At 35.6% G+C, this 24,284-nt stretch overlaps 2 protein-coding genes across 3 annotated transcripts in view; one reads left to right on the forward strand and one right to left on the reverse strand.

Annotated features, from left to right (window-relative positions):
- The window catches only part of LOC121375415 (WD repeat-containing protein 17-like), a 35,012-nt gene extending 24,186 nt beyond the window's left edge, over positions 1 to 10,826 (reverse strand). The window contains exons 1-4 of one of the 2 annotated variants that reach the window (XM_041502854.1): positions 10,724 to 10,826; positions 3,711 to 3,920; positions 2,660 to 3,074; positions 334 to 585 (exon numbers count right to left, since the gene is read on the reverse strand). In XM_041502854.1, the coding sequence (XP_041358788.1) occupies positions 334 to 585; positions 2,660 to 3,074; positions 3,711 to 3,833 (790 nt within the window). In that variant the 5' untranslated portion in view covers positions 3,834 to 3,920; positions 10,724 to 10,826. Of the gene's footprint in view, positions 1 to 333; positions 586 to 2,659; positions 3,075 to 3,710; positions 3,921 to 10,703 lie in introns of both variants that reach the window. The other variant, XM_041502853.1, reaches the window with a different exon arrangement.
- A 69-nt stretch (positions 10,827 to 10,895) lies between these two features.
- LOC121375911 (gem-associated protein 8-like) lies at positions 10,896 to 20,514 on the forward strand. Its single transcript, XM_041503613.1, has 4 exons — positions 10,896 to 10,912; positions 15,653 to 16,406; positions 17,667 to 17,729; positions 19,625 to 20,514. Exons 2-4 carry the CDS (start codon positions 15,659 to 15,661, stop codon positions 19,831 to 19,833), a joined length of 1,020 nt encoding a protein of 339 aa, XP_041359547.1. The 5' UTR covers positions 10,896 to 10,912; positions 15,653 to 15,658; the 3' UTR covers positions 19,834 to 20,514.
- The last annotated feature ends 3,770 nt before the right edge of the window (positions 20,515 to 24,284 follow it).

The following is a 24,284-nucleotide window of genomic DNA, read 5'->3' on the forward strand; positions in this document are numbered from 1 at the left end:
CATAAGATCACATTCAAATAAATGACAGATTTTTATCTAATTTTTCTTTTTTCAAAATAATGGAAGGGGGTATGTGTTATGGCTGCAGATTTATTTTAAATTTTTAGAACATTTGAAATACTCTCCTAAAATATGAATCAGAATGTTTTATTAAAACATTTTAAAACTACAGAAATCAAAAAGTCTGTATCTCAGAGTGTATAATGCATCAAAGCTAATTATAAACACACTATTTATCCAGGATCTAGTTATTAGTAGATTTAATGCTTTATTAATTGTGAAAATCAACAAATGGATTAAATGTTTTAGTCATTATTTTTCAGAAGGACAAACCTCCAGTTACAAACATGCCAGGGGCTCCATTCACCCATGCAAGTGTCTGAATGTGAGATGCGGCACTGGGCAGCTGGAATCGGGTTATCACAGACAAGGAGGATGTGTCAACGAGACGCACGCCGAAGTGAAGATTGGCCATCAACAGGTAATCAGTCGATAGGGGATCCCATTCAAGGGAGGTAACTGGATCATCTTCATCAGAATCTTCAAGATTATCTGGTCGCAGTAAATGTTTTTTTGATTTTGAACCTGAAAAATAACATTGAAAGACAACTGTACCAGTGTTGAGAGATGGAGTAAAGTTTTTGACTGATTGATCACTAGTTTGCACCAACTGATTAATGATATCGGTACTAATCAACTGAATAGTGCAATCTAAAGCAGTTTGCTACTTTATATAAAAAAACCCAGTTTTAAGGTGTAGTTTTTTTCTACATTTCAACTATTAAACAATAAAGACATGAAATTTACCCCCCCCCCCCCCCCCCCCCCCCCCCCCCGTTTAAAAAAAAATCTGCCCAACAAACCACGAAAACAACTAATACAATCCGTCAACTTTTAGACAAAATGTTTGTGTGTCTAGTGTTTTATTTCCTTGTGTAAGTACTGAATAAATATTTCATTGCCAGTTTCAGTATAAAGAGTGCATGTAAACTGAAAATAAGGATGTGTGATGTCATTTAGAAAGAGCATTATAAACTTTTTAAGATAAAATTTTCCTTTATTGTCCAAAGGCCCACACAACTATAAGAGAAATAACTCTACTGTATTAGATTCTACACAATAATGAACTGGCATTCGATGACTTGCTAACAAACACTAAAACAATGACACAATAATTACATACAATATTATCTGAATGAATAATTAATGTAAATAAAATATGTTTTGTTTAATGACACCACTAGAACACATTGATTAATTAATCATGGGCTATTGAATGTCAAACATTTGATAATTCTGACCCACAGTCATCAGAAGAAACCCATTACATTTTTCCATCAGCAGCAAGGGATCTTTTATATGCACTTTCCCACAGACAGAAAAGCACATACCATGGCCTTTGACCATTTGTGGTGCACTGGGGAAAAAGAAAAAAAACCAATCAGTAGAATCGATCCACCGAGATGGTTTGATCCTGCAATGCAAACACCTAAGGCAAGTGCTCAACCGACTGAGTTAAATCCCGCCCCTAATTTAAATAATAAATAAACATAAAACTGAAACTGTCTCTTAGGCCATAATAAAGTTAAATCTTGACTTTCATCCAATTTATTTCCAAATCTGAGTAGGGGGTGAAATTTAATTTTTTACTTTATGTTTTTAACACAATGAAAACACCACACATCGAGCATCATATATGTTTAAAGTACAACTTTGGGGGGGGGGGGGGGGGGGGGGGGGGGGGGAGAGGTGGGGCTAATAAATAAAAAATGGATAGGCCTTTATGTTCGGAGTGGTTGGCGATGAAAATCTAAGATTTATTTGATTATGGCCTAATCTTAATTATTTAATACCAGGTCTATCTGATCTTATTTAACATCTGAATCAATATAGAAAGAAAAAAAAGAGGATTCCATACAGTTTGTGGTAACAAAAATGTACATGAGAGAGTGTGATTGAGGAGTTAAGTATGTAGGTTACTTAAATATCAGGGCTCGCGCTGTCGGTAGCCAAATTAGCCATTGGCTAATTAAAAAAAAAAATGGCTAATACAATTTGCAAGTGGCTAAAATTTTGGCCAAGCCATTTTCTGTCTTCTGATGTGAACAAACGGTTACATAATCTATCCAACACCTCAAACATAATAGTAATACCAAATATTCAATTAGCGTAATGGCGATCTCGCGACCGGTAACAAAAAAATTGTGTCATGCAGAATTCAGCGTAGGCCTTATAATGTTTGCTTATTTTAATAATCACGGTTAATTTTAACGGCATGCATTCAACATGTATGACAGCAATGTCTGGAAGATCTGTAACTTGTTATTTTTACTTTGTAAAATCTTTGAACCAAAGTAATAAAAACAGCCCGACAAAGTGTGTCAATTTTAATAATATGGCTAATAAAAATTCCATTTGGCTAATATTTTGGCTACAGGTATTTTTGATCCAGGGTGAGCCCTGAATACATGTAAGTAAAAAACAACAAATACATGCATGTAAAAAAAAAGAAAGAAGACATTTCCCCCACCCTCCAACATACCCAGTGCACACAGATGGTGATAAATACACTCAATATGTGAGTTCTATATTAGCTCCCTTCATTGAAATCTCTAATAATATCAAGATAATTTAATCAATAGAAGCCCAACACAATTACCTAGAATACAAACAGAAATACTGCCATCCATGTGTCCAAACACCACCTTGCCGAGGTGGCGCCGATGCCATCTGAACTGACAAACGTTTGACGAGAATGACTGCGCTTCTTTAACAACACTGACGCCTCGGTCACCCTTGGGGTAGTTCCACATGTACATTGGTCCACGGCTGTACACGAAACTGACCACATCGAGATCATGTGTGCACCACCCGACACACACAGGGATTTCTTTAATGTTCACCAGCTTCATGGCAGGCCTCTGTTTGACGACGTCCCACACGACAAGCTTATGACCGGTGCTGGAGCTCACAAATAGGTCAGGGTTTTGGGGATTCCAGCTGATTGCTGTGATTGTCTTCTTGTGTTCAGACATGATGGATTGAAGCTTGAATTCCTTGTACTTCCTATCAAACTGAAAAAAGATGAATAAAGGATGATAAATAAGAGTTACCAGTTATTATACTTAAGGTTTATGCTGCAATTGATATGTACAGGATGATAAATGGAGTGACCAATTATAAAGTGTATGCCACAAGGTAAATAATATTCAGTTGTCACAAGATTCAGCAAGAGCCAAAAGAACACTACTTGATGATGGTTATGATGTTTATAATAACTTGTATATAATTTATTATTCTAAAATGAACCTAGTAATTTTTACTATTTTACACCATCTTGCTTTGTTTTTCAACAGAAACTACATAAATCACTCTAGCCTACACAACATTCTCAGTGGTGATATAACCTTTTTTGAACTAATTCTTACCCCCACCCCCACCAGAGTTCTGTTTTATACTCAGTAGAAAACTAAAGGTGTCTCCCTCCACGTGATTCAGATGCATGTGCAGAAAATCGTGCAGGGTGTGTATGTGGGTGTTTAGACTGGAGAGCAACGTTTTTCGGGGGTCAGGTCATATCTCACTCTCCTGGAAAATACATTGAAAAAAACCCCAAAACAATTATGCATGTGTGCCTGTGATTAATTCAAGAACAACCCTTCAATGAGTAGTAAATAAAATATTGCATTGTGTTTGACAATAAAGCTCACCTGATATATGTAGATAGCCAGGGTGGCACAGTAAGCAAATCTGTCCTTGCTGGTAGCACAAACATCATGGTTCCACGGCTGACAACCAGCTGGAAGCAACCCGACCTGTTTCACCATTGTCATCAGAGCTTGGTATGTAAATACACCTCAAGTCTGGATTGAGGTATAATGTCAAACTAATGACTTCTGCATCTGTCAGATTTCCAACAACTGAATAACAAAGAATATATTTTTAAAACAGTACAATCCTATCATTTCTATATCAAATACATGTTCCAAAGCAGGCATGCTTTGTAAAAAAGAATGTTCATGACCATAATTAATTCCTGGAAGCAGGATGCCCCAAAACCCAAAACAAGCCATGTAAACAGAATGTTGCTGCCTAATAAAACATTCATGCTACAATGATTTCCTTAAATAACTGAATTGATTTTTCCTGTGCTTTCCCTGTACTAATAGTTTTATCATGTTATCTGCATGTTTTGGTTTATTAGAACAGATAATTGGGATATGTACAAAAAAACAAGATCCTAAAATCTGACATTTATTGTTGATGGTAAATAAATATATGATGCACTAAGAATCCTAGTCATTATCTGTACCAACATAGCTACTATCCAATCAATACATTAATCTGGCAAGGACAATTTCTGGTTTCTTGTTTCTCACCCTATTAAACTCCTACATAAACCAAAATAGACTGAAATGTACTTATTAAGTGGTGGGTATGAACAGAAATGTAACTTTTGTTTTCTTGTTCTTTTAAAAATATATATAATTTTGACTGAAAAGATTTATGGGAGTTACCAATGCTGTTTACAAATATATTAGAAAATAGAAAAAGTCGTAGCTAAATAATAAACATTGTTTTCTAAGTATGACATTAATTAGTTACTTTTAACTTGTAATTAACATTACTTTTAAAAGAACACAGTCATAAATTAAAATATTGAAATTCATAACTGAACAGAGTATTTCAGATACTGACGGATATACAAAATTCTGATAAACAGATTTTACAATTTATAAAGGAAAGGAAACAAATGTTCATCTACATGTAATTACCAACATCTCAGCAAACTGGTAAAGAAAGTGAAGCTGATATACAGGGCCAATGCTTTACTTATAAAACTTTATAGTCTAGACTCAAATCTCTAATGATGTTATATGCATATAATTTGTATGGTGTTGCCATGATGTTAATGTCTCAGACTCAGTAGTCTCGAGTCTGGACTCTAAAATGGTGTGGCCATGCACTTCTGATACCCCTGCAAAGTTTGTTTTGTTTAACGACACCACTGTAGCACATTGATTTATTAATCATCGTCTATTGGATGTCAAACATTTGGTAATTTTTATATTTAGTCCAAAAAAGGAACCCCAATACATTTCTCCATTAGTAGCAAAGGATCTTTTATATGCAAAATCCCACAGACAGGATAGCACATACCATGGCCTTTGATACACCAGTCGTGGTGCACTGGCTGGGATAAAAAATAGCCCAATGGGCCCACCGACAGGGATCGATCCTAGACTGACTGTGCATCAAGCGAATGCTTTACCACTGGGCTATGTCCTGCACCTCAACGTACTTACACAACCACAGTACAAGTGTGACACTGTTGGGGTTAGGTAATTTACCACTGGGCTATGTCCTGCACCTCAACGTACTTACACAACCACAGTACAAGTGTGACACTGTTGGGGTTAGGTAATTTACCACTGGGCTATGTCCTGCACCTCAACGTACTTACACAACCACAGTACAAGTGTGACACTGTTGGGGTTAGGTAATTTACCACTTTCGCAAATATAATTCAAGTGAAATGACATCTGGTTACCTTTTTTGAAATATTGTTCCCTGACGTATGATATGAAGAGCTTAAAATGACCAAATCAAGTGAAAAGAAGGGGTAGAACTGCACCCGTAAACAAGTGAGTTGATTTATAACCTACATTGTTATTACTGCACAAAGTCAACTGGATTTATTAATAATTTAACTAAACTCTCTGCATTAAAATATCCCAACCAATTGTATTTCAACATATAAAAAGGACTATTTTAGTTTTTCGGCAAATAAATATTTTTACATTATTAAAATTACAATTTACTTACATTTTCTAGCTTAGAAAATGAATATCTCTATAACCAATGCATTTCTGGACATCGTAATGTTTTGAAGTATCTCAATTTCAAATTTATATACACATGTACAATAATTTTGCATGTACAAATTTGTTATTTTTTTCCAACTACCAAATGAAATTTGAAATAATTTGGCCAAAGGTATGTAATTTCAAATGTATTTATCCATATAATACATGCATTTAAAATATGTTTTAAAAAAGAGAGGAAAAAGCAGGATGTGTATTTATTTTGTTGGGGGGGGGGGGGGGGGGGGGGAGAAGCAGCAAATGGATGTTTAAAGTTTGTTTTTGTTTAACTACACCACTAGAGCACATTGATTTATTTATCATTGGCTATTGGATGTCAAACATACGGTAATTTTGAGTTGTAGAGAGGAAACCCCGATACATTTTTTCATTAGCAGTAAGAGATCTTTTATATGCACCAGCCCCCAGACAGGATAGCACACACCACAGCCTTTAATATACCAGTTGTGGTACACTGGCTGGAACAAGAAATAGCCCAATGAGCCCACCGACGAGGATCGATCCCAAACCGACCACACATAAAGCGGGCGCTTTACCACTGGGCTATGTCCTGTACCCAGCAGCAAATGGAAGTGTTGCTAAAGTATAGTAGTATTGTGCACCCCTAAGACTGACTTCATGTGTAAAACTGAAAGTGTAGCAGAATCTTATTTTTTAACTTGTACTTTCCCACTTACTACAGACTAACTAATCATTTGTGGAATACTAATCTGAAAGGGAAAATTCAATGAATCTCAGGAGAGGGATCAATTCTGAATGGCACATTGTTACTTAGGTGTGCTCTACCATTAAGACATATTAATTATCATTAGATTTAATGAGTATGCTAAAAGCAATCATGATAATTAATGTTCCATTAGAAACCCTTAGGTCGGTTTTAGGTCTATACATTAATAAATGGACTAATATTCAGCAAATAGGGTAAATTGTTAGTGAGCTGGACATACTTGGTGTTTTAGATCACAGCTAATGTTAAATGTATGTATATTTATTGAGGGTAAATTACATGTAAATGTTTATTACACAATAGCTGGTATTCCTCAGTCTTTATTTTGTGTATTTTGTTTTAAATGAGCATTTTATTAGGAGAAATTCAGAGAAAAATATGAGATTAAAAATTCCACTGTCCTTTGCACATATTTGATTGTACATATAAGTCGAACAATGTTAAAGTTACACAACTCTTATTAAAATGTTACTTCTTCTAAAACAAAAACGGGTGGGGGGGGGGGTGGGGGGGGGGGGGGGGGGGGGGGGGGGGGGGGGGGGGGGGGGGGGGTGGGGGGGGGGGAGAGGAGAAAGGGGGGAAAGGAAGGGACATGACCCAAATCCCTCTAGAAACTTTGCTTGCCAGTCTAGACCCCCCTGCATATTTATCCTGCACACGTGCGTGGCACAAATTGGTTTCACTAATTTCTCCTTTAATAACTATTTAAGCTGTAGTCGGCATAACTGGTTATCTAGTATTTCTCTGTCGTAACCAATTTCAACTAGAAGGCAAAATAAGCTGCTGATCAGAATGGACAGGGTTGAAAATTTGCAGTCACCCCTTTATTGGCTAAGGGTGACTAAAAAAAATATATATATTTAATGACACACTCAACACATCTTATTTACTATTATATGGCGTCAGACACACCTGTATGGTTAAGGACCACACAGATATTGAAAGAGGTAACCTGCTGTCTCCACTTCATGGGCTACTCATTTCGATTAGCAGCTAGAGATCATCTTTTATATGCACCATCCTACAGACAGGATAATACATACCTCGGCCTTTGTTACACCACTAAGGGTGACTAAGAATTTTACAAAGATAGTTTGTTGGACAACCATCAATTTTAGGGTCTGGCGAGTATGATACCAGTTGAAAAGAAATGCACCGACAGTGAATCGAATATGACAATTGAAGAAAGAAGGAAATGTTTTATTTAACGACGCACTCAACACATTTTATTTATGGTTATATGACATCAGACATATGATTAAGGACCACACAGACATTGAGAGAGGAAACCCGCTGTCGCCACTTCATGGGCTACTCTTTTCGATTGGCAACAAGGGATCTTTTATATGCACCATCCCAAAGACAGGACAGTACATACCACAGCCTTTGTTGCACCAGTTATGGTGCACTGGCTGGAACGAGAAATAGCCCAATGGGTCTACCGATGGGGATCGATCCTGGACCGACCGTGCATCAAGTGAACGCTTTACCACTGGGCTACGTCCTGCCACCAAAAAAGCCAATTGGTGCAAGCAATTGCAGGGGATGACCGACAACATGACAACTTCCTAAGACTTAGTTTACTTATGCAAAATACTGAATGTACTCTGATCGTAAGAGAGCAAGATGGACATGTGGAAAGTTATGACGTTCTCATTATATGACCAGAGAAACTTGTATATCAAAACTACAGGAAGAAACACGTAGCACCTATGTATTTAATCGAAAACATTATTAAAATAGGGTGCTGTACGTATGGTGTCTTCCTGTAGTGTGTGTATTAGTGATTAATTAATATGTCAAATATTTATTATCATCAAACTCAAAAATTATCGATATAAAGGTATTTATTAATTTCACATCAAAAATAGGATTGTTGTTGTAGTAGAGTGGGAATCTTGGACTATACCATTTGGTTAGCCCGAGTACTCTGCCATTCGAGAGCTAGAAACCCATCAGCACCTACATATTCAGGGATCAAACTTAACAACGGCACCAACGGCAATTGCTGTCATTGAGATATAAATTGCCATAGGCTGGGAGCATCACTGATGGCACAAAAGTGCAGTCGGTAAAGTTCCCCTGTAATGGTAAAATGTTTTCATCTCATGTACATTAGTTAACAGTATATAACATTAGTACTTTTAAAATATATCTACATACAGCAAAATAACCTTTCCATATTATTATTTTGCTGCAAAAGTCTTCTCTTTTTTCAATTGCCATGGGTTTGCTTTAAATTGCTGTTGGTGGTCCATTTCACTAACTGCAATTTTGTTTTTAAATTGCTGTGAGAGACAAATTCTTAAGTTCGAGTCTTGCATATTTAACCAGAACTTTATTGAAAGGGGTGCTGTCTGGTTTCTTCTTGTAGTATGTGTATTAGTGGTTACTATGTAATATATCTGTTATCGGCAAACTCGAAAAATTATCAATGTAAAGGTATTTAGTGTCAAACTTAGAATTTTTTTTGTATTAGAATTTAGAGCGGGAATCTTTGTCTACTGTATGGTGTTCAGCCATTTCGCTAAAGAGTGATCTCTGATGGCAGAGCTAGATCGACCGTAATGGTACAAAAGTCTGTCTAGCTCTCGAATGGCAGAGTAATCGGGCTAGTTTGGTCGGCACATATTGCAGTTTAGATATAGTTTTAATTCTGTGACTGTCATGGCATCCTAACTGTTCACATGTTCGTCTTTCTCTCTTACAGTCAGAGTACTTGTGCTATGGATATGATTGTATGCAGACACGGATACGACTGTATCCAGACAATTAAATACCTGAAGGCTATCATCAATGTCCCTAACTGTGTTATGCTTCCAACTCCATTCAGTTTGTTTTCTCATGCATGGTTCGCACAATCAACATACAATTTGTTGCCATAGATCTGCTTATCGTTCATTTGTAAGGGTTTTTTTCACAATTCTAGAACATTTTCACTAACAATAAAGTTCAGACAAGTAATTACTTTACAAAACTTTACAACCCCTAAAACCATTAACTGTACGAAGTCATTTTTGTTTATTTCTTAAAATAACCGATATTGGGTCCACATAACTTGTAGAAATCAACTTAAATTGGAGAAAGATGAATTAACATTCGGTGCGTGTCACATGACCATACACAAGCCAGATCAACATGGCCAAATCATTTAATTTCTACGATTTTAAGCCCCCTGTTGTTAGAATTTTTCAATTATTATATTCAATCTGGTAAAAGTATGCTACATTTGTATGCATCTATTGTAGTAAATAGTATTCATAATCTATTCATAACAATTGTAAATAATTTTGAGTGTATAAATTGTGTTAATTAAGAATCAATTCATATAAGAAAAACAATATATTTTACAAACTATTCACTGATTAGAACGTAATGCCTATCCGTAATGACATCAAGTGTTAGCGATGGGTGTTGGTAAAACATGGACCGGACCAGAACCCTTGACAAACAAAATTTTTCCTTGAGTACAAATATTGAACAAAGTGTTCGTCAACTGTGCATAGTTAAAAAACATATTTTCGTTCATGTAGTGGCCTCAAATATGGAAAATGACAAACTGCACGTGTGGTGCGGTACTTTTGGCAGACGCTTGCACCTGAATGCAGTTAAAAATGTTGGACTCTTTCTTGTTTAACTTTAATGGAGGGTGCTTCACTTTTGTTTATAATACTAGCTAGAATGGATTTGTTGTCCACATTTTTTTTTTTTTTTACATTTGCTGATTTAAATCTATTTTGTTTCAGTATCCTAGCTGAAAAAGGTAGAATAGTATTTCCGTAAATATCGTCTTCGTGTTTTTGCAGTTAGGCCTAGGTGAACGCAGTTTGACTTTGGGACGTGGATGTTATGGGTTCGAATCCCATACAGTCTTTGGAAAAGATAATTAAAACTAAATCCAAATTGGGAGGGGAGAAGAGGGGCATATAGAATACTATCCACAATGTTTTGAGGTGTCATTAAACAAATATGCATTTCCGATTCAACGTTTAGAAGTAAAAAACACTTTCAACTTTTGACCTCGTATATTACGAGTCGTAAGGCTCGTTCATAAGAAATTAACGACTTGTTTAGACAGTTGTATTACTAACTTCAAGTAAAATGCTCGAACCTAAGAAGATGTTCAATGAAGATCTATTGCACTACACCACAAACAACTGAATAAAAACATAAAATGTCCACATTAAAAACAGCTTCCATGTTTTCTGTGTTTACCAAACAGTAGGCTAGCAGACACAAATTCACAGTTGACGTACATCACGTGATCAAACACCTTGGGCGCGACTTCACATTACTTCCGGTACGGTTGTTAAACGTGTTCAATAATTTATTGGGATTATCCAAGATTGCATAAATAGTAGGCCTGTTTGTCCACATCCAGTGAGCTGCAGATTGAAAATGTCAATCTGAGGGGCACATCACATTTCAAAAACAGACTGTATAATTTTGTAAGTCTGACCAGGGTCCCTGGCTGGGAAACGGGAATGATCGTCAACTCGCCTCAAAACCAACTCGCCCCCTACCAACTCACCCCAGAGTTTGGTCAACTCGCCCCAGTGTTTGGATAAGTCACCCCAAACTTTATTGTCCGTAAATAATTGTGACGAAATTAAAAATGGACGTCAACAACTTTGGTGTCATTTTATTATTAATAATATTACAGTGAAACTCCTCTATTACGACCACTTATTAAAGGGACATACCCTAGTTTTTAAACACTAACGTGACTAAGGCGTATTGTTTACTATTATAATTAGAGCCGTTTTTGATAACTGAAATCATACTTTACTTAGATTTTATTGTTTAGATTATTCATTTCCATACATTTGAAGTGTTTTTGGCCAAAATGCATTTCTCATATTTTTAAAAACGCACATCCATCTGAGAAGTAACAGTTATGGAGTCGAGTTTTAGTCTATTTTCAGAGGGTATTTCACCATGTCAAAGTCACAGACTCATCTTTCACCCAATTGTAACTTTATCCAAATGTGTTTCAGCTTTGTAGATTAACTAAACTTAGTGTTAATTTTCACGAGTTGAAACTAGGGTATGTCCCTTTAAAATGGTTTTATATTGGGGAGATCCAATAATCAATTATCATGGGTGGACCAGTTTCAGTGAGCATAAGCATTCGATTCTGAATCATATCAATATTTATAAATAGACAGTTGTTATTTAAATAGCTACCTTTTTATTGGTATTTCTACGTTTCAAATAAGCACTAAACTGGCCTCTATGTAGCAAAGGTCACTGCACGTGCGTCAAACACTGTAGCATGCATCTGCAGTAAATATTGTTAACTACGTAATCTGTTTCGGTGAGTGAAACATTTAGTGATATAGCTTACAGCCAAAACTTTCCAACACAAAACGTTTCAGTCTTTTATCAAAACATGTATGTTGTTCAACAAAACATGTACTTATAATAATTTGTAAAAAAATATTTTAAGACAAATTTCAAAATGGAGTCCTCAAGAACCAATGTTAACAGACAACATTTTAGAAAAACGAATATAACAATTCTTATGTCTTGCAATTGTGTTAAAAGTTGAACAAATGAATAGTTATAATGGTAAAAAATTTTGGTTAAAAAATATAAGCTGCATTCTGAGTTGTAATAAATATATAAACAGATATCCAGAAATAGGACCATAAATTTGTGGCAAGTATCTGTAAAGAGAGTTTTGACAGCAGACGCCGTGACAATCTTGTGACTTCAATAACAAAATAGCAGTACTGCTGAAAACAGACAAAAATAAGTTTTAAAAATAAGTTTTCTTTCAATTTTAATTCAGATAACAGTCTTCGAAAATCATAGAAAAAAGGTATTAAGAAATGTGCTGTGTTTATGAGTGGGTTAAGTTCGATCTTGCTTTCTTTGCTCGTTTTAACCTTAATTTTACGAACATTTATGTGAATGTGAAAGACATTTGTTTACTTTCCCCATGCAAAAGTCAACGACATCAGAAATCTTCAAATGTACGTACTGTTGAGCACAAACGACGAAACCATCGAATCGGGGCCCTCACTGAAATAGGGCGACGGACGATACAATGAACTGTCAAGCCTTATTTTAACTACATTTGTGAGTTTGTCCCTTATATCCTTAAAGGAATGATCAGGCAAGGCTGTTGAACTCCTGACTGGTGTGCATATTAACATTATGGACCACAGAAATTGATATTGATTGACCTTGGCAGTTGGCATCGGTCAATATGTTTCTCCCGGAAGTGGTGGGTTTTGTTGATATATGATGATCAGTGAAGTATTGTGAAAAAACGTTAACTGGGCTACCTCATAAACCGGTCTATTTACGTTTGACTTGTTTTTAAGAAATCTGCATACGATCGAACCCTGACATAAAAAAACTTTTGTTGAATTAAGAAAACCTTCCCAAAAACAAAGTGCACAAATGAGGAAAAGACAAGTAGATATTCAAAATAATTTTTATACATAGGAAAATGAATACATGATCGCCATTTTGCACTGTGCGCACTATATTAAATGGCATGTAATACTAAACAAACCTAGATAAACAAAAGTTTTACACTGCTGTCATTGTCAAAATCTCGTCTGCTTTGCAGATTCATTGCATAAAAGTTGGTGACATCACATGACATGCGTCACTCTTGAAAAGAATAGCCCGGTTTATGGGAGTAGCTGAAGAATGTCAACATTAGATTATGACATGCATTTAATCTCTTCACAACAGAAAATGGCATGAATATTAACATTTGTTGGTTGATTTTGACAATAAAGTGAACAAGGTATAACATTATTACATCAAATCGATCGTACATTACAATGCATGAGTGCAGAAACCATTTCCCATTACTAGGCCGGTTCACGGCTACTTGAGGATACTACATAGCAATGCAAACAACGGTCCATAGTTAGCACAGTGAACGAGCGCTGTCAGTCAGTCTAGTATTTTTAGGACGATTTATCAGGCCTAGCTAGGGTCAGCAAACAATTTCGCCAAATTATCTACCAAAATGGCAGAAACCCAGTTTTTTCTATCAAAATATCAATTATTTCATGAAATTATTTTGCCAAATTAAAATAAACTTCGCCAATTGTTTTGAAAATTCGCAATTGTCAAATTTGGTGATTGCCAGAACTAGCCCGGATTTTTGCCTCATTACACATGCTAGCTAGTCACCTCGAGCCCTACCCCTTATTGATATGTGAATTAAGGCTAGAGGAAAGTCTATGGAATGCTTTAGCAATTGTCGACAACCAAATGATTGCAAGCTACTGTATCTAAAGTACACTATGTGAAACAAACCTGCGCTGTACTTTCTTATGGTGAAATATGGCAAAGTGTGTGCCTTTGTATAGCATTATACGTTTAATGTCATGACTGGACTCAAGAATAATCAAACTAAAGCTCTGTGGTATCAGATTTAGGAAAAAATTGTATTTTAGACACAGTAGCTTGCGATCATTTGTTTGTTGACAATTGCCAAACCATTCCATAGACTTTCCTCTAGCCTTACCCCATATATCAATATCAATAAGGTGTAGGGGCTGGAGGTGACTCAAGCTACACATATATGCATACTATCATAGGGAGATCAGTTTCAGTGAGCATATTATATAAGCATTCGGTTATAAACTTCCAAATAGCTACCTATTAGTATTTCTACGCTTCAAATGAGCACTGAACTGGCCTTTATTCATTAGTCTCATTATCATCTAGTTTCCAGTTTGACCCTCGAATACCTGAGTCCTATATTTTTTATTCGTGGAGGCCATACAACTGACAGTTGTTATCCATATAGCTACCTTCACTAAATTAACACAGTGTTCAAAATAAGCACTTGTCCGTTTGTCCTGATAAGTGAAAATCTGTTTGGTTGTCCAGTGAATGGTTGTCCAGTGAAGTAGTAAAATGTTAATAGTTTCATTTTGAGCAAAAATACAGTCCTTGTACTTTAATAAAACAAAACGTTTGACAAGTTAAAATATTACTGGACAAGTAGATTTTGCAATGTACTTGTCTGGTGGATAAATGAAAAATTCTGCTTATTTCTATCGCTGTGATATATGATAAAGTCTTTAAGAGATTATTAATATTACCCTCGTGTGTTTCGGTATCATCAATATCATATATTAAGAATAAAAATAATGTATTATGCTCGCCAGAGGTAATAATCTCTATATATCTAGGCCAATCTCGCTTTTCTTTGCTCGTTTTAACCTTATTTTTACGAACATTTCTGTGAATGCAATAGATATTTGTCAGGGCTTCTAGAATTAAAAAAAAAATCCACTAGCCATGGGATCAGTGATTTTAAAATTTTACTAGCCACAATTAAAAATTTACTAGCCCTACTTGAAGTAAATACAATTTTACTAATAGAAATAATTGGATATGTCCCCTAAAGAAGGAGATAGAGCTTAAAATCCCTTTGATTGGTGGGCGGGTGGGGGCGTGGATGAGAATATTCATATTTACAAAATACACTTAAATACAACATTTGACAACTTCTTTGTTTTTCAATAGCCGTCAGGCATGACAATAGTACTTATTTACTAGCCCAACATTGAATATCACTAGTCATAGGAGTGGGGCTATCATAATCTAGAAGCCCTGTTTGTGTACTTTTCCACACACAAGTCAACAACGACAGAAATAATCAAATACACCTACTGTTGTTCGTCATGACAGATCCAACGAAATAGGTCCCTCACCTAAACAGGGCAATGTATGATAATGTATTGCAATAAAGCAAAGTTTGAGAGCATTTTATTATTAATATATTTCTTGTAGTTGGTGGAAAAGACATAAAAAGTTAATACAAATTTTGAAGTAAATTTTAATAGCAAAAATACAATATTTTGTAACAATGATGCAATGTTGGTTATCTCCCTTATATGAACACTTGCACTACAAATCATATGTTCCATTGCTGATTAAAAGCTTCTCATTAAGTGTTATAATCTTGTTAACTTGGTGTGCACATATATATTAAGGACATGTAACTCACTAGTATTTTTACATTCTTTATTTTAAAGTTGTGTTTATTTTATTCCAGACAAAGATGACTTCACTGGAAGAGATAAAGCTGGATGTCCCAGCAGACTCTAATGTTGTTGAAGATGTTGTTCTGGAATCTGAAGTTGAGACCAACACAAGTATTGCTGTCGACTCGAATGCTGAGCAGTGTCTTGATTGTTCTGAGTCCGACGCAGACGAAACGACAGACACAACTTCTCAAACAACGCCTTTGTCAGATGGTGCAAGAAATATTGAACATGGAAAGAGTACCTGGAAAACATTTTGTGATAATTTTCCCAATTTAAACCGAGGACAATGGTATATGCACCACAGTTTCAACACATACTGGAAGCACTACGAACAGGCGATGTCTTGGTACAAGAAGCATTTGGTCGTGTCCAAAAGGCTTCAGAGACGATACGGCTCTCAGCCACCACCACAACCAGTTCCACTGGGTCAGCCCTGCATACCACCATACCAGCCATACCCGGTGTGCTCACAGTATCCTGGTTACCCAGATAACCAACAGCAGTATTATTTATACTCTAACAGTCCAAGGAAAGCTAGCAAGCAGGGTAAGCCTAAACGAAAGAGAAGTCGAGCTAGAAGGAAGAAGAATTCCAAAGTGGCCAGTTTAGATGCCATTCGGAATGATGATGAGCTTGTAGACAGTTGTGAGACCTCTTCATTTACCAAAGTGACTGAGACAGCCGAAAGTAACATGGACTTTGAGATCACAGATGAGATGCTCGATTTTTTCGCACATTCACAAAAACACAAAAAGGAAAGAGGTATATGTATCACCTGGTCCCATTTTTTTTTCTTTTAGAATTTAGGATTTAGCCTCAGACATCTAGATGAGATTGTACTGAATCAAAAATTGGATCATCCAGGGATGGGAATTCTCCTCGGATCCGCGGTTTTCCTCTCATGGAACATTGCGTTTCCTTGCATTTTAATCGTCCTTGGCCCCGGGCCCCTCTAGATTTCCTCTTTTTTACAGTTCACCACCCTGGACCCTTCTAGAGTTCCTCTTTTTTACAGTTCACCAGTTCCCACCCCTGATCATCACTAATGGGTTCACAGGCTAATTTCATGGGTTTGGTTCACATGAGTTGTTTGCACTAAACCAACATAATTAATTTATCATGTGTTTGTTCTCTATGGTACTTGGAGTCTGGGAAGGTAGGAATGAAAGAGTGGTCCATATTTCCCCTGCTTTGTTTTTATCATTGAAAATACCATTCTTGTCAGGGCTAGCTCTGGGTAAGCAAAACAATTCACCAAATTGTCTATTAAACTTCAAAAATTGCAGAAATTGTCAGTTATTTTCTAAAAAATGTAAATTATTACATGAAATTATTTTGCCAAACTAAACTAAAATTCGCCAACTGCTTTAAAAATTTGCAAATGGCGAATTTGGCGAGTGCCAGAGCTAGCCCTGCTTGTACATTTTAAACCTGGATTCATGATGTGTCAGTACCAAGATTAATATGCCATCTCATGGCTTTAAAATGCACCAAAGCTAAGGCGATAAATGCTGTGCACATTGATTAATTAATAATCGGCTATTGGATGTCGAACATTTGGTAATGCTGACTCAGTAGTCATCAGAGGAAACCCGCTACATTATTCCATTAGCAACAAGGGATCTTTTATTTGCACTTTTCCACAGCAGACAGGAAAGCACATACCATGACCTTTGACCAGTTGTGGTGCACTGGTTGAAAAAAAAAAAAAAACCCATTCAGTTGAATGAATCCACTGAGGTGGTTCGATTCTGCGACGCTAACACCCCGGGCAAGTGCTCAACCAACTGAGCTAAATCCCTTCCCCTCAATTTTTAATAACTACCCAAGTTAGTTAGATCTAAAGCCCTGCATCTGGTAAATCTGTTCGGGAAATGTTGACAAAATGTATTTTAATACAGATTGATTTAAGAAGATGAATACTTTTGTTTATCACATTATATGTGCAATGTATATTTTTTAACAGAATTTAAATTTTACATTGATTCCCATATTTAATCTTTTGCTGATTTAAAATTTTAGAGGCACAGAAAAAACTGGAAGCTGAATCGCTACCAGAGAAGATGCGTGTGAACATTGAAGAAGGTATGTATATGTCGAAAGATAAATGCATAATTAGTAATACAGATATAAGTTGATAAGAAAAATATTGTAATTTATTTATACTGTAAAACAGATTTAGTTTTTTGTTCACATTGTGTAATTTCACGAACAACTATTAGTACATATCTCTGTAGTTCTTATCTGCATTGAGGGGCGGAACGTAGCCCAGTGGTAATATGCTCACTTGATGCGCATTCGGTCTAGGATCAATCCCTGTCGGTGGATCCATTGGGCTATTTCTCACTTCAGCTAGTGCACCAAGACTGGTATATTAAAGGCCGTGGTATGAGCTATCCTCTCTATGGGATGGTACATATAAAAGATCTGTTGCTAGTAATTGAAAGATGTAGCGGGTTTCCTTTCTTATGTTTGACATGTATTCAATAGCCAATGATTAATAAATCAATTATGCTCTAAAGGTGTTGTTGAACAAAACAAACTTTTTATCTGCAATCACACAAATGCATGCTTTTAAATTTCATGATTTGAGCTTGGGCAGATACCTTATGTATGCTTTTCCCAGCAGTTTACAGTATAATTTAATAATTAATCTGTTACAGTATTCTTTGTATTAAAAGATACTTTGTTGGAATCCCTACTAACAACTAAAATTACATATGACATACATGTACATTTTCTTGTTGTCCATATATCCAATGTTTTTCTGGTCATTCTAAAGCATACCAGTAGCCCAAAGTATCATCTCCTAATAATCATGTACTTATTTAAACATTAGAGTGACCAGAAACACATTGTATATATACAGATGATGATATTCCCAAATAAAATATTTTAAGGTGTCTACCTTTCTTCAGTGATTGTCTACCTTTTTTCAATGATTGTCCAACTTTCTTCACTGATTGTCTAACTTTCTTCAATGATTGTCTAACTTTCTTCAATGATTGTCCAACTTTCTTCACTGATTGTCCAACTTTCTTCACTGATTGTCTGACTTTCTTCACTGATTGTCCAACTTTCTTCACTGATTGTCTAACTTTCTTCACTGATTGTCTGACTTTCTTCACTGATTGTCCAACTTTTGGGGTGGGACGTAGCCCAGTGGTAAAGCGTTCGCTTGATGCGCGGTCGGTCTGAGATCAATCCCTGTCGGTGGGCCTATTGGGCTATTTCTCGTTCCCGCCAGTGCAGCACGACTGGTATATCAAAGGCTGTGGTATGTACTACCCTGTCTGTGGGATGGTGCATATAAAAGATCCCTTGCTGTTAATTGAAAAGAGTAGCCCATGAAGTGGCGATAGCGGGTTTCCTTTCTCGATATCTGTGTGGTCCTTAACAATATGTCCGGCGCCATATAACCATAGATAAAATGTGTTGAGTGCGTCATTAAATAAAACATTTCCTTCCTTTCTTGTCTAATTTTCTTCAGTGATTGTCCAAGCAGACTGAGTTAGTAATTCAAATATTATCTGGAATAAATCACACATTTTTTTTTTAATCAGTGATTTATTCTTGCTAACATGTTAGTGATTTATTTATGATTATTATGGTTTTGTTCATAGTATTGATAAATTTGTTAATAGTCTCAGTGTGTATGTGTGTGAACATAGGTATAGGGCTGTGTGTCTAGACTGGCGAGCGAAGTTTTCAGTGGGGGTCGAGTCATCTTGCCCTGAAAAATTTATTGGGGAAAAAAGAAAAATTTGCTGGTGTGTGTGTGTGTGTTGATCCCCGAAATTGTCCACTTGCCTATTTGAGTGTAGGCCTATGTATTTGTTTTTGAAAATGTTTTGATTTCTCACTAAAACAAGTTGATGATGTGCTTTCTTGGTACATATTTGATATTATTGAATAAAATATTCTTAATATCATAAAAACTGAAATCCAACAAGAAAACCTAAAATCTTGCTTTCTTTCAGTTAAGGGTCAGGAGGCAGAAAGGACGGTAGAAGCTCCAAAAGAACAACCAGGGTCACGGCGGGCGGCAGAAATAAAGGAGCTGTATGGTAAAGGTGCCGCAATGATTCATGGGATGGAGACCGCACTGCAGATGACCTACGACAGAAACATGGACATCAAACGACCAAAGTTCTGGCCAAATATGCCTTTTAGAGTTCAGTTTGCATGAATGGTTGCCAAATTTTACTATGTAAAGGCAAAACAAAGTGAACTCGATGAAAATTAAACACTGCATATGGTTTACATGTCTAGTAGAAACATATGGTGATCAAAAGGACAAAACTGGCTAGATGTGCATTTTAGAGTTCACTTTACACAAATTGTTGCCCAATGTTATCATTATGTTTTGAAGCTGAAATAACACCAGTGAACCTGTTGAATAACAATGAACAACATCTGAAATTGAGCAATGCAAATTGTTATCAAAGGGACACAACTCATGACAAATATTTTTTTTTGGTGTTGACTTTGCAGGAATTGATGTCCAGCTAGATGTCCAGTGAAATGATTTTGGAAAGTAAGACCATATGTAAAATTAGTGTGAATGAATCTGTTTGAACAGCCTGGACATTTGGAAGTTAGCTCATGTCCCAAGCACATACCTGTATTGCATTAAACATGTTATATATCAAAACTAACAATCCATCTGTTTTAAATATTTGAAAATGATTTGCGAATCAGCCTTGGTAAGACATTCATCTAAAAATATGTCACATACTGCTACAGAAAACCTTCTTTTTTGTTCGATTTACATGTATATAATTATACATAATTATATTTTGTAATTTGTATAAAATAATAATACATTTTTTTTTAATGAAAATCTTTTGATTAAATGATGATAATACTGTGTTGTGCATTTTAAAATTTGTGTGAACATGAAACATAGAATTGATGAAATACTGACATACCAAGGGCACAAGACTGATCTTTATTTATAAAGAGTAGGGGCAACCCCCCCCCCCCCCCCCCGAAACATGGATCAGTTTTTGTCTGATTAGAGTAGGACAAAAAACGATACATTTTTGTTTTCAAGTAAGGTGACTGCATATTTCCAACAGACGATGAAAAAACCCCAAAACTTTAAATTATTTTTTACAATAATTACAACAAAATAATTATTTTGTGACCTATGTACCAAAAAACGTTTTTGCATAAAAATAATTACTTCTAAACATTAAAAACAGAAAACTACTCATTTATAATAAAGGTGTAATGCCAAAATGTATCTACAATTTGATACTATCCATTTTGGAATGTATTTTTTAATAACAAGATGTAAATTACTCTTTACGTCTTCATGCATTACCTCCCTTTATTAACTGCCATCTCCAACCACTCCAAAACTTGTTTTATTATTGGTGAAGCAAATATTTGCAGGTATATCTTACAAACAAAATCGCTTGTTGGATGTGCTAAAAAATGAATTAGTATAACTGAAACTGGAATGGTTGATAATAAATTTGACTAATAATAATAATACAAATTGGCATTTAAAATGCAGGAAATTGCATATCAGAACATGAATTTCCAAGAGTAAAACCAGGCCTTCATTTTTTTTTTAAATACAATGTCTTACATATTAAAAAATAGTACATTTAAGAATTGTCGGGGAAAAAACACATCCGCAAACTGTGAATCGAGGAAGCTGTTCTCCCATAAGTTTGCAGATATTTTTGTTATATACCCAGATGCACATAAAAGAAATAACAAACAATACTTGTAATTAAATTTGAATCATACTTGCTAATAATAACACTAAAAGTTCATACTTTATTTTGATTTATTTTTGGTCCATAAACAATAATAACCTCAACTTTCCCATATAAAATGATGTCATCAGATATGACGTTCCCTGACGACGTAATTTTTACATTCATCGATAAATGAACAAACTCCATTGCTATATCTGGGCCAATGGGATGACCTTATATTGTAATGCATGTAACGGAAATTTAAATGTTGCAAAATGATACTGTTTTGTAATTAAAGGGACACACCCTAGTTACGGCTATTTGTTAACCATTACGGTGTTGTTTTTCGCTATTAAACCCCATTTATCACAAATAAAATTGCACTTTACTTACATTTTATTATTTAGAATACACATTTCCATTCACCTGAAGTGCTTTTTGGTAATCCTGATGTTTGTAAAACCAAGAAATACATTTTTTCACAAGACGTGCTGTTGAGAAAAAAACGTTAAGCAAGCGAGATCCAATCTATTTTTAGAGGGAATCTTCCTGTGTAAACGTCACAGATGTTGGTATACCACGTGACCGTTATCATTTTGGTTCGGTTTGTTTTCTCGTGCACGGTTCGCGCAATCAACATCCGATTTGTTGTTGTTCATTTGTGAGATTTTTCTTCACAGTTCGTGAACATTTTCAGTAACAATAAAGTTCAGACAAGTAAATGTCTCAATACAAAACGTTACAAACCCTTAAAACCAATAATTTTGCTAAGTCTTACAATATCTGGAGAGGGGATACAACCAGGCCAGAACAGTTGGAACATGTCCAGGAGAGGTGAAAAGAAAGCACCCCAAGTCTGTGCGCACTCTGTGAAATTTGTCGTGATGTAGGCATTGTTGTGCTTCGAGCGACATCTACCGGTGACATCAGAATACTAACTTTCAAAATTATTTCAAGCAACTAGGACATGGGGATTCCCATGGTATTTATCGATATAAAACCTGCTTTTTCACTCCATTTGATAAAAACGTGATCTAAGTGTGTTACAGGTTTGTAGATTAACCAAATTATAATTTATTTTCGCTGGATGGAACTAGGGTGTACGGCTTTAATGTGGGTTCTTTTCAAATTGTAATGAATTATTGAACTATAAAGTTATCATTTTAAGTAACTATTTGATTTCCTCCAACAGTTTGTTACATGACTGGTGTTTATAATTATATTTAGCCCAACATTATGTTTGAATTCACTGATATCAAATGTTTTAACAGACCCCAAAAATATGTTTCTATGTTAAATGTGAGTGGACATATATAAAGAAAATGTATGGAAATATGGCCATTTTGGATTTTAAGATGGCTGACATCATGGTGGTCAGAAAAAAAAAGCTGCTGATGGATTTCTAGTTCAGGTGTGTCATGGGAACATAAGATAAAAAAATTAACATGGCTATGTGACTACTATATGCATATATACAAAAATTATACATAGTGAAAAAAAAGTTAAATATTGCATTTACCAACATTTTGTCAAGATAAAATTTGCTTGTAGAATTGTAGGAAATTGGAGGTAATTTAGTTTTAAAAATGTTCTGAAGAAGCATTCTGCCAAACCACCTCGAAATTCATGTGTTTTGCACCCTCAGTCTCAGTTAGCCCCTCAGTTAGCCCCTCTACCCATTCTGTTCACTTGCTCTGCTGCAGAAAAACGCACATTGCATGAATTACTGTGTGAGGCTGAGATCAAAATACATATGCTATATATGTGATTCTCTATCTCCCTCCCCCTTCTTTCCCTCCCTCCCTCCCTATCTCTCACCTCTCTCTCCCTCTCCCCTCTCTTTCTCTGTCTTTCTCTCCCTCCCTCCCTCTCTCTCTCTCTCTCTCTCCCTCCCTCCCTCTCTCTCTCTCTCTCTCTCTCTCTCTCTCTCTCTCTCTCTCTCTCTCTCTCTCTCTCTCTCTCTCTCTCTCTCTCTCTCTCTCTCTCTCTCATATAGTCTGTGAGATATTTTTCGAATAATAAAAAAAACCCCAAAACTAACTGAACTTTAAACTCACTTATACTATTGCTCAAATGATCCTCCTTCGGAAGGATCTTCCACAATATTTGAAAATGGAAATAAGCTCCTCCATTGTTGTTGATTTTTCTCTTGTTTTGGGGTACCGGTATGTTCTAATTAAAAAAACAAATTGAATGAAAAAAAAACATTCCAGTCTTCTTTGTGTATAACAAACATACTGTAAAATAAGGACGTTCATATTCATATGTTAAATATTTCATAACGAAAATAAAGCAAATTTTATAGTGAAACTTCTTACATTGCGCCACCCCATCTGTAAGCTGATCTTCAAACCATATATTTCTTTATAAAAACAACAAATACACCCAGGCACCTCTGTGTGGAAGGACAAGGCCTGGAGTGTGGAGGTAGACGGCGAAAGGATTTGAAAGATATGAGCTGCGTGATGGGGAAGAAATAAGATGGAATTCAAAGGAGAGAAAGAAATGGTTGCAGTGAGATACACCACCACCACCAACACCCCTTTACAATAAATAAATAAATAAATAATAACAAAATATGCTTAACCGTAATGGAATATATGCACGAAAATAAAGTTAAAATGAAATTTAAAGCATCGCATACACAGTTTGTATTTGTGCACTAACATCAACGAGATGTATTGATTCAATGTAATATATATCGTACTGTATCTATAACAATTGATTAAAGTTCTACATAAGTTTGTAAAAATGTTAAAGGTAATTATAGCTGTTTAAAGCGATCGTCAGTTAGACACGGATCACAGCTAAAATCCGTTTGATGAATTTATATACAGTAGCTGGTATTCTTGGATTTTATTTTGTTGTTATTAACAAAATATTGCGCAAGATAAAACTTTTTCAAAATTCTATCGTTACTGACACA

Source organism: Gigantopelta aegis, chromosome 6 (assembly GCF_016097555.1).
Source record: "Gigantopelta aegis isolate Gae_Host chromosome 6, Gae_host_genome, whole genome shotgun sequence".
Taxonomy (NCBI): domain Eukaryota; kingdom Metazoa; phylum Mollusca; class Gastropoda; order Neomphalida; family Peltospiridae; genus Gigantopelta; species Gigantopelta aegis.